Source organism: Excalfactoria chinensis, chromosome 2 (genome assembly GCF_039878825.1).
Source record: "Excalfactoria chinensis isolate bCotChi1 chromosome 2, bCotChi1.hap2, whole genome shotgun sequence".
Taxonomy (NCBI): domain Eukaryota; kingdom Metazoa; phylum Chordata; class Aves; order Galliformes; family Phasianidae; genus Excalfactoria; species Excalfactoria chinensis.
This window is the reverse complement of record NC_092826.1, coordinates 97838497-97850288: the sequence shown is the minus strand read 5'-3', so window position 1 is coordinate 97850288 and position 11792 is coordinate 97838497. Positions and strand designations below refer to the sequence as shown.

The 11792-nt window shown below is 38.5% G+C and overlaps 1 protein-coding gene across 1 annotated transcript; it reads right to left on the bottom strand.

The window, feature by feature from the left end:
• Positions 1-6775: 6775 nt before the first annotated feature.
• On the bottom strand, positions 6776-9137 carry LOC140247603 (probable G-protein coupled receptor 141). Its single transcript, XM_072327272.1, has 2 exons — positions 9089-9137; positions 6776-7666 (listed from the first exon to the last, which is right to left on the bottom strand). The coding sequence occupies exon 2, from the start codon at positions 7649-7651 to the stop codon at positions 6776-6778; it is 876 nt and encodes a 291-aa protein (XP_072183373.1). The 5' UTR covers positions 7652-7666; positions 9089-9137.
• Between the last annotated feature and the right edge of the window lie 2655 nt (positions 9138-11792).

The window sequence follows — 11792 nt, the reverse complement described above, 5'->3', positions numbered from 1 at the left end:
TTCACTGACTATCAAAAACTGCTGAGACTGGAAGAGATATTATCAAGTTCCAGTTACTTTTATAATCTGAGCTAAGTTTGGCTGTTTTTTGTTTGTTGTTTTTTTTTCTTCAGTTTGTAGGCCTTTCCTCATTAACCTGCTCATTTTTCATTGCAAAGTTAAGATGGGGGTTTCCACTGAGAGAGGATCTGAAGATGAATGAAGAAGAACTGCTATAGGAAGAGGTTTTATTAAAAAATATAGCTGAAGGTTTTTTCATCATATCTTTGAGTAAACATCAGCGGGGTAGGGACAGAAGATGTATCGCTGGATTTATTTAACGTAAGACAGTTCTGCCAAGTAAAGTATCATATGAAAGCAGCATGTGTTTTTTAATATAATGTAAAGAGTAACTTATTACAGTGACTTTATTTTCCTTTTGTTTGATGGATTGTTGCCATTTATTGCCACTGAGTAATGGAACCTACACTCTGTTTTACATGACAGTAGAATGTCTTGGATAGTATTAATCAGCCTCACCTAGTGTTCAAGAGAAATAATGAAAGAAAGAACTGGCATGCAAGGCCAGTGCCTTCCAGTTTGTCTCCTTCAACCTTCCTTCCCCTGAAACATTCATCATCTTCCTCTTAGTTTGGCAGGATCTAAAATCAAGTGAATATTTTCTTATTAAAACTGAGGCAGGGCACTGAGAGCTGCCATCACATCTTTCTTTAGCTGAGAGAAAATTACCTCAGCCAAAGCTCAACTATCTCCTCAACTTACAACTGCTATATGTAAGTCTAGTGCTTCACAAACTGCATTACCTGGCTTGTAAGCTATGTGCACCTTGATGATTCTATCTGTTTTATCATAACTGATCATATACATATTCTTAAAACAGGAGAGACTCTGCAAGCTGGGATAGAATCTCAGTCCCAAATGGGTCAGAAGCTAGGAGGTAAGGGGTGTGCTAGTGTATCTAAAGGGGTAAGAGACAGACAAGAAATACAAGGTACAAAAACAAGGCTACCAAGGAACTGAATTCATGGAGCAATTAATGTATTTGCTGAGGAATTCACATCCTTTTAGAGAGAATATCCTGGGACTGGTTGTCAGCACACAAGATGAATCAAAATGTGAATTTTTTCAAGAGTTTGCATAGAAACCATGGAATCTACTGATTCAGAAATAGAGCTGCTCAAGGCACTTGATTCTGTACTGTCAGACTTTTTCTTTCTCAGAACACTCAAGAGTTATGTTGTCTGTCTGTTCAACATAAGGAATGTTTTTACTGCTAAGGAACAGATAAAGCAAATTTGCTGGTAGATGCCTTGCCTCTTGTTCTGCCCAGATAATACCAGGACATAGAACATTTTGAGCAATTGCAGTCATCAGCAACAGAATTTAGGGACTGCATTTTTGCTGTTTGCCATTACATTATACGTCTTCCTTGTCAGTTTGGTTCAGTGAATTGCTACTTGATGAACAAATACTCTGTGCATGACAACAGGAGTTTTTGCCTTACTATGTATTCATTACAGCCCTTAACCAGTAGCTGGAAATGATGTAGTAAAAAAGACGTTGAGAAGTGTTATTTTCTGATGGCCATTTGAAGCTTGGGAGCATTTTATTGCTTTATTTATGTGTTTATTAAATTCATTTTTCGTGTTTCTGTGTATTTGTTTTCATCTGATTCTTTGTGTAGCAATCACTGCTATAAGTGCTACCTTCTCAGAGATTTGTGCAAAGTCACTCTGTCGACAGCATAACATTTTCACTTGTGGATAGAAGTAGTTTTCAACACAAAACCCCCTTTCATGGGTTTACTTGTATGTGGTTATGCTCTGTGTGCCAGATCACTGCTCCCTGGCTTACGTTTTATAAGATGCCATGGCACTGAGACCCCAAGATGGATTATATATATAATAAAAGGCAGGGAGTCTAATGGATCTTTATGTATGTGTTGCACTGGAAAATATACAGCTGTGTAACCTGCTGTTCTGAGCAAGGACACCCTGCTGTAAGCAAATCCTTGGTTCGGGAACCAACTCCCTCATATCAGAGAGTCACTCTGAAACATGGTGCATCAGGATAGCCAGGAAAAGTGATTCAGACTCAAACAATGAAAATTCAAGACACCTTCTTTAGTTCTTACTTGTGAAATTCCACAGGAAATGATCTTTATTGCAGACAGCAGAATGGGCAATGTAAATAGTAACGAGCATCTTGCTGTGCATGAACTTGGCAGCTTCTGAGCCTGTCTGAGGCAAATAGCATTAACTGATCGTGTTGTTTTCTCCACCAGAATCTGTTAGTGCTCAAAATACTGATGCTCATGTGAAGAAGAAAAATAAAGGAGGAGGAAGGCTGCTTGTTCCTCCTAATGAATCTGTTCCTTCAACTTGTTTACAGTGAGGGCCATTCTCATCTGACAGCATCATCAATATGTCCTTACTGTATAAGCAAGCAGAAGGAATAGATGAACAGTAAGTAAATGGAGACATTTTTTCATGCAATATTGTCATTCTGGATACCAGCAGATTTGAATCACAAAAATATATGTCCCTAGTGAAGTTTGCCTTTGAGTGAGCTCACATCACTTCTAGCTCTATTTACAAGGAGATATCTGAGTCAGGTACAAGATGCCAGCCATAGTAGCACTGTAGCTGTGACAGGAGGGAGTTCCAGAAATGATCACAAACATTTGGGCATGTGCAATAAATGAATTTTCATGTGTTTTCTACATTTCCATTCAGATGTTCAGAGTAATTTTACTACAGAAGGCAGCATTTATGCTCTAAGCGTTCCGAGGAACCAAAGCTGTTCTGGATGTAAACTGATCAAACTTCTTATTTTTCAAAAGTGCCTGGACTGTGGTCTATCAGTTCTTCTCTACTATAGCAGAGAAAATAATCTACTGTGTGTTTATTCTCCAAGCACGTTTTATCAGAGGGGATGCAACCTCTGAGAGAATAAAATATATACCTAGAGTTATGTTGACAAAGTACCTCTTGATTGTAAGAATTCTTTTGCTCTGCCTACAGATTTATATTACCAAGCTAATTTAGGAAGTCGAGGTGTACAAACAGGCTTTGGGTTTTGTTTTGCTTACCTGTTCTTCTTAAGCACAATTTCATGCAAATAGCAACATCAGAAGATGCATTTAGTAGTTCAATATTCTTTCCTTTAGAAAGTCTGGGGATTTTCCCAACGTTCATATGAAAGCATTAAAAATGAATGGGATGACTAAATGGTTTATAATTTTATATGCTCAGTTAACATGAAAGCAATTACTAATGTGTATAATTATCTCCAGAATTACTTAGATTGTATAAACGGCATTCATACCAACAATTTTAACTGTTTTCTGGGGAAAGTGTTGTTACATAATACATAATGAGAACAATCTCCTATAGTATGAGCTCAGCTTTATAGCCCTATCAGAATTTGCTTCTCAGATTATCCTCTTAAAGAATGATGAGAATGATAACTTACTATTTTAACCAGAATTCAGAATGCTTACAGATTTCAGTGGGTGACTAGGTATTGATTACAGCCTATCTCTATCATATTAACATGAGTCTCAAAGCTAATAACACTGGTATCAATGCTCAAACCATTATTTTCTGAATTAAGGGAACCATATTGAGATCAATGAGTGGTTTGACCTGACATGGCTGAGCTCTAGTCAGTGAGAGAAGAGGCAGAGGAAGTGGTCAAGTATTAAAAAGAAAAAGTGGTTTAGGTTGAAATATAGGACAGATAGACCAGTCGTGAAGGTCAAGAGATAGAGGGGAGTGTTATTCATGGACAGGGTATGATGTTATGTGGCATGGAATATACTTTGGCAAGTTTGGGAGAGCTATCCCACCAGTGTTCTCTCCCAGTGCCTTGCCCTGTCCTAGCCTACTCACTGGGGTGCAAAGTGACAAAAATTGAAAGTCTTGATTCTGTGCAAGCACTGTCCAGTAAAAGCCAAAATACTGGTGTTCTAAAATCACTGCTTTAGGCAAAAATCAGCATCAAGCAGGCTGCTAGAAACACTGTTAATTCTGTCCCACCTAGGGCCAGTGCAGCATGCAGTCCCATAGTTCCTAAAGCAAGTAGAGCAGGTATGGTGATGGCCAGCTATTGCCAGTCAAAGTGACAGTGACAACACTGCTTCAAAATCAAGCCAGGAAGTTGTGTCAGTGGGTAAGGATTGTTTCAGCAGATTTCTCAGTCATGAAAAGAAAAAGGTCTCAGACAAAAGCCAAGGGCAGGGCCACCAAACCATGGTGGATAGGCCACCAAGTCAAGGTGGAGAGGCCCCTAACAAGGTGCATTTAACAACTCTTTCTCACACCACTCTGTTAATAGCAATCTGACACAGCATCAGACAGTTTCATTGGCCTTCAGAACAAGCAGCCAAACCTCCTTGAGACAGTGGGGAGAGATTGGAGAAGCCGTTGGAACACTCTGAGTTCTGTCACTTCTGTGCTGGTTTGAGCAATATTACCTTTACTTTTCCCCCTTGCTCAGATAAAACCTTTCAGTTAATTTCTGAACTGTATAAAATATTTTTCCTTGGAGTTATTCTACTGAAAGGATTTCATTAATTTTGAAGAATGGTTGAGTACAGACATTGTACAAAAGAATGCATTAGCAATTTAATTCCTCAAATATAGATAGATATGAAATTCATAGTGTGATCAACATTATACAAGCACATGGAGCATAGAACTCTCCCAATTTTCTCATACTTTCAGCAAGGTACTTGCTGCCCCATACAGGGCTTTGCAGGGCTTTTTCCTAAAGACTTTGGCAGATCCAGCTTAAAGTAACCATTTCTGGTGACAGATATATGAACAACTTGTCTGCAGGCCCTTTCTTTTGCCTAGTTTTCTTTGAAATTCTTCTAAAGTACCAAAGCTTTGTTTAAGCTTTTTCACCTTGAGAGACCCTGGGTCTCTTATCAGGTACGTAAGAAGCATCCTACTTAGAGAAAGATTTCAGAAACTGCTATTTTGGGAATCCTTTTTAGAATCTGGCCTTTTGCATTGTATCTCTGTTGTACTCTATTGTATCATGGACCAAAGAGACTGTGCAGTGAGAACAGGAGCAGACCTGGTATCACTAAGGACAGTACGGGATTACCAGAAGGTGTCAGGACTTGCTAAAAGACTCCTCCTTTTCAAAAGAGGCAGAAAAGATCCTGGAACCACTGGGAATTTCAAACAAAGTTGTAATGGCAATGATTAAAAGTCAAAATATCCCTTCAGCATTGGCAAAGTCAGTGCATGCTCTTTGTTAAAAAAACTAAAATCCCATTGTGAGACATCAGTGGTGCTATGTGAAAGGTGTAGCTCTTTAACCCTCTGAAATCAACTTTGGACCTGTTTGAATCCAGGCATCATAACATTTCTGTAGAAAAGGTAGCCAGTGTATGAATTCTGATATCTCAGGGTGCTACGAAGAAGGAAATATACTCCTGAGTGAGTCTGGGGTATCTGGGATGGGAGAAATCTGGGCTCAGACTGTTGTGATGCAGCAAATGACAGTGGGGCCTTAGACAGAAGGATTAGAGACCTTCTACACTGAACAGAACAAGCATGCATGGAAATAGCTTATACATAATGAAGAAAAACAGATATTTCCATGATGGATGCAGTTCCTGAAAGTGCAAGACTCAAATGTTTACTTCCACTTTTCATAGGTCACAAATAATATAATCCAGCTAATGGAAAAAAATATACACTCCATCGAAAGTTTATATACAGACGTAGGAACATATGTTGAACTGATTAAACGCAGTTCAGTTAGTTTATTCTGGTTTTTCTTTGTTACATCCATAAATGGAAAAATATGGCATCTGATAATGAATAACATGCAAATGAAAGTGACCAGACATCAAAGACTTTTTCTGATCAAAGTTTTTCTGAACTCTGATAGAATATTTCCCTGTGTCAGAGAGCAGTTGATCCTTCAGTGGAGTATTGAAGCCCCAATCCTGAATTCTAGCTCTGGTTATGGGCAGGGAGCCATAGTAGCTGTGATAGATTTAGAGAAAAACAGCCACCAATTCAGTCCTGGTGGGAGATTAACATAAAACAGTAGTTTCTTGAAACCTGTGACCTGTTCAGCTCTTGCTAATTCTGGAGGTATAAGTACTACGATTCAGGGGGCTGCTTGTATTTTTTAAACAAAGCAAGTAAAAATGAAGTTGTTAAAATCCTAAATGCTTTCATTCGGTTTAATATACGCTTCGTAGAAGTGAAGAAAAGAAGCTTCTTCTAAAATACTGTGCTAAAACTTTACATTCATGCCCTGTTTCATGCCTTGAATATGTTTTTTAGTACAGTTTACACCCTTGTTATCTAAAATCCCTTGTGGAAAAATACTGTAAAGAAATGTCTTTCTTTCCTCTTTCCTTTGGTATCACAGCTGTCAAAAGAAATTGTTAGATTTTCACATTGGACAATTTATCAGACACAATGGCTTGTTATTGAGATGCTCCGAGGAAAAAAAGACAAATGGATGTATAGTTGTCCTGCAATGGTTAGAGAGAGACAGCTGAGGAAAATCTTAATTCAGATTCACGGCATGACATCTAGGTCAAAGTCCAAAGTAAGGTTCATCTGCCTGCCTTCAAGGGAGAAGGTGAAAAACACTATCTTCTGAAAGATGCATCTCTCTAGCCTGTAGAAACTGTTACAGTCCTATATACCTGTGCTGAAAACTTAGCCGTTGACACAGTTTTTTCTGCCAAGAGCCAGTACTGACACACTGCTAGTTGGATTTCCTGATAGTTCTTAGTTCAGTGGGCTATGCCTGCTATGAAGCACAACATATCCAAGCAGCACATTGTTGTTAAAGCTAAAAAAATTTCATTGTATGTAAAAAGTTTATGGTCTTTATCCAGGTGCAGGTTTTGAATATAATATATCCTGAATATATGATGAGGCATAAAGCACACAATTGTTACCAAGGTGAAGAAGAAACTCTTTGCCTGAGCCCTGAATTCCACATGGGAGTTGATGTCAGGCCAGTATTTCACAGTCAGTTTGCACATCACAGATAACTGGAGTATAGTGAGCAAGCCACAAACTGCCAGCAGAACTCCAACCAAGCAGTAGTTTACTACCACCATGGGTGCCTCTTCCATTTCCTGCTGGAACTGAAAACATCGAGAGGAAGGGTATGTTCTAGAGGTGCCATAGTAAGAGAGAAAAACAGGAGCAATCACCAGTGCTCCTAGCATCCAGACAGCCGTCACCCAAATTATAGTGTGGCACTTGTTGAACTCAAGTTGGAAGAGACGTATTACGATGATAGAAACATAAAAGGTGAAGGTGCTGTACATATGGAGGTAGGCGGTGGCACTTACTAGCTTGCAAATGAATGTCCCAAATTTCCATTCCTGTAAAATGTAATAGCTGAGGCGGAAGGGGATGCTGAGTAGCAGAAAGATGTGCAGCACTAGGAGGTTGATTATGATAATAATCATCGCGGATTGGGATCTTCTTTGAAACAACTGGTGAGACATCACAACGACACCAAGAGTACCCCCAGCAAGGTCAATGCTGTACAGGATTATGAGAGTAGAACGAAGCCTGTCTGAGATGTCCGGCACTGTGCTGATGAAAGAATGATTCTGTAGGGTTAAGCTGCTGTTGGACATCCTGCTAAGCATCTCTTTTGAAGGTTACTGAAAAAGAAAAAAGGGAATTAGTAAAATAGGCATGTTTTATTCGTTCCTTCCTTTATTGTTAACTACCAGATATCACAGATTCATGAAGTAATATTTAAGTGAACTGTAGCTTACATATACATAAACTTAAAACAGTTCTCATGCTGTATATGACTTCAATAAGCTGTATCTCTTAGTGTTAAAACATATTGTTTATAATAATGAAAGAGCTGTCAGTTCAGTAAGTTGCATGACAGGATGTTTTTTAAATAATTTATCTCTATCAGCCTTCTGAAATAATTAAGACACTGACTGTTAGAAAATTCTACACGTTTAATTTGCATCTGAGAATGAAAGAGGGGCAAATAATGAAATGTAAGGAGGCTGCACATACAACTTATGCATTATTTATGAGGACTCTAAGGCCATATTTTTAGCATCTTGCTGGATGACTGCAGGGCACCTGTAAGGCAGCAACAGTTCCTAGATATGTAGAGCACACTGGAAATAAGGATCTGCAGATTAAGCCAATTTCTTGCTTCATTTCCAAAACTTTTTTGCTACAGAATTTCTCATGCACTGCTCTATTATGAAGAGCAAAGAGAAGCTAAAAACAATCAAGGATTTTTAAAAATTATTATTTCAAGCAGAAAAACCTATTGACACTTGTCAAACATAGCCACATACATCTGTGTTCATATTTAGACATAAGACTTGCACACAGGTCTCTGTTTGCATGACTGTATATGTGTGTAGCACTCCCATGAATATTCTATGGGTACATGAATATTTTGCTAATGAGATCTCACCTTCAAAAGAATGTAACGGTTGAAATATGGTGTCTCCAAGAGGTAATGTCTTCACTCTCTGATTACTCTCTTGTTTGGAATCAGTAACGTAACTTTAATCTGCAGTCCTTAATTCTGTTGCATTCATCAGTGAAATGATTACAAAGCACATTTCCGTTATTAGGGTCACATTTTTCCCAGTAGTTGATCATAACTGAAGAGCATTTTGAGAGAAAGTTCTTATTTGTAAAGCATCAGTCAAAGCATCTTTAGAAGAACTTTGGAATAGTGTCCAAATTTGATCTAATCCATTTCTGCTCTTTTAAAATGCTTGCTCTTAGAAGAATTCCAAAGTGTTTAACATTTCTCATGCCCACTAATATTTTTGAGACAGGCATGAGGAATTTGCTTCACTATTGACTTTGCTGTAAGAACAGTCATGCAAGGCTTATGAAGTTGACTTTCCGCACTTGGGGTAAAAGAACATTCCACTCTACGTTGTTAATATTTCAAACTGGCTGTAGTTAGGAACAATCATCTTTTAAATTATAATAAATGACATAATTATAGCCAAGATACCAACAGTTTATATTACTCAGAAATAGATTAGCTTTTTTACTCTATTTATAGAAGTAAAATTATTAATTTTTACCTTATAATGTCTTAGTTTGGTGACTCCTTCTCCCTTTATTGCCATTTCGTGCACCCGTAGCATACAGCACAAATAATCAGTGTGAAAAAAAAAACCTTGGTCCTTGCTGCTCACTCAAGAGCAGCTTAAGGTTTTCTCAGCCCACATACAGGAAGGAAGAAGTCTTATTTTAATTCGCAGAGATAGCAATCGAGTAAGCTCAGCTTCCAGTATCACTCTGCTGTTCATGCAGAAGAAAATGCTGGAAAGTTGCCGAGCTGTCAGAAATCATTACTATGCTTGGACATTAGGACATACTCACTTATCAGGACTGCTCCTGTTCACACTTGGTCGGTCTTAAGATGGGCAGTGATTCCCTCAGCTGCACGACTATTACAAGGTGCTGGATTTTGTTAAGCAAGTAAGTAAATATATATGCATCTGAGCAGAGGATTTTTCATTATAGATATATTTTGTCCTGCCTTTTTTTTTTAATATTTAATAGTTTACCAAAATGTGCCAGAATAACAAAGTGTTTAGCAGAATTTTCTAAAAAAGGCATCACTTGAACTGTCTGTCTTCAAGAGCACAGAGGTGGTTACTCACTGCTTAAGTAGCACGAGTAAAGGAAACTTCACATACATAAAGCAACCTAAGAGTTTCTGCTGTTAAAAAACACAGTCGGAGAGCAGCACCTCTTGAAGGCTGACCCCAAGCCAAAGCATAGCTATAAGGTAAAAAGGAAACACTGAGTCAGAGATTTTCCACAGACTGTAAAAAACAGTTTATTGATTAGAATTGAAAGAGAAAACAAAATACGTGGTGATTTCTTTCTTTTTTCAGATACATTTCTAAACCACAATCAGAACTGTCAGTACTCAAATAAGAATAGTTAATATACAAAGTCTTGTGAGCACTAACATAAAAGCCAGTATTCCAGCAGGGCTGAACTAGCATCACTTCTGCAATTGTAATCAGTCATCTTCTGTGCAATGTGAGGGTGGTCCCCTCTGACAGTATGACAGTATGGTCATTAGAAAGAACAGGATAGACAGTAACTAAATGCAAAGACACATACACAAAGACAAGGGCACTAAAATTCAGGGAGATAAACTGAGTTTTGAGTGTGAGCAAGAGACTGGTATGTGGAACATTCTCAAGATTAACTCTGTAAGCTTTGAGGAAACAGTTAACACCACATTTAGACAACTATTCAGAAGCAAGTAGAAACCCTGTTTTGGAGATTGCATGTATTGGTGGCTTGGGGGTAAGAGAAATGAGCATTGCTCCAGCAGACAAAGTGAGAAAGAAAACAGCTGTGTGAATAATGATACTCACCAGGTATTATTCCAGCTTCTTAATACCACATAAGGACAGGCTGCTTCCCAACATAGTTGTAATAATGTTTGGACATTAGAATGATTGGTTGGGTCTGAAGAAACATACAGGGGAATATAGAGCAGCACGAGTGTCAGACACCAATGTTTTTGGCATGTTGAAGTGCCCCTGAAACTACCTACATTCACAGCCTCTGGTTAAAGCAGAGAAATGCATGCAGCTGTGTGTTCTGTCTACAGACAGCATCTGGAGCAATCCACAGACTGAATCACCAAGTAGTAGTGAAGAAGAGAGACAAAGAAACTGATTTGTTGAAATGACAGTTATGTAACAGTAGGTGCTCCAGGCAGAGCCAAAGCAAGCTAGAACATCAAAAGCTTTGCATATTCTCTTGCCCTACCCAATCAAGTCTGAGCTCTTTGGATGTATAGTAATTCCAAAAGCTACGGCCAAAGGAGCACCTTTGGCTGACACTGAAACAGCTGTTGGACAGAAACTGAACTTCTGAATTGATGTTTCACATCCCTGAGTTGCTATGTCCTCAGAGTGTTCCTTGTATGTTGAAACTTCTGTGTTCAGTCTGTTAAACTTTCATCATCATGTTCTATTTAGAAAAAAAGGAGAGGAGAGGAGAGGAGAGGAGAGGAGAGGAGAGGAGAGGAGAGGAGAGGAGAGGAGAGGAGAGGAGAGGAGAGGAGAGGAGAGGAGAGGAGAGGAGAGGAGAGGAGAGGAGAGGAGAGGAGAGGAGAGGAGAGGAGAGGAGAGGAGAGGAGAGGAGAGGAGAGAAAAAAAAGAAAAGAAAAGAAAAGAAAAGAAAAGAAAAGAAAAGAAAAGAAAAGAAAAGAAAAGAAAAGAAAAGAAAAGAAAAGAAAAGAAAAGAAAAGAAAAGAAAAGAAAAGAAAAGAAAAGAAGGAAATATGCTCAGCAAAACTAGGTCTTACATTTTAGGTCAGATTCCCATTAGGGTACAAAAGGAAATTGAGTCATCTCAGCCTGTACAGATGAACCTTAAGATCTTACTTTTGCTTCTTATATTATAGCACAGTTTGCCAGTGGTGAGAATAAAGACTGAAAGAGATATGCACATATTCATGTCAGAGATTGAGGTCAAGACTAGTATCACAAATAGAGTTTAAGTAGGGAAAGAACTGGTCATGTCTGGCTCCAGAATCACAGAAACAGAGAAGACAGAAAGGAAAGGTGAGTTTTAAATTAAGAAGAGAAAAATAGAGGAAGTGACAGTTGAGTGAAGAGGAATAAGACTTGCTGAATGTTCAGAGATTGGATGAGTTCCTGTAAGCAGTAGAATTCTTTGTACTTGATTTTATTTCATTTCTGCAGGACTGCCTTTACTTTCAATGTCGCTCTGTGAGAGAATGTGTTTTCT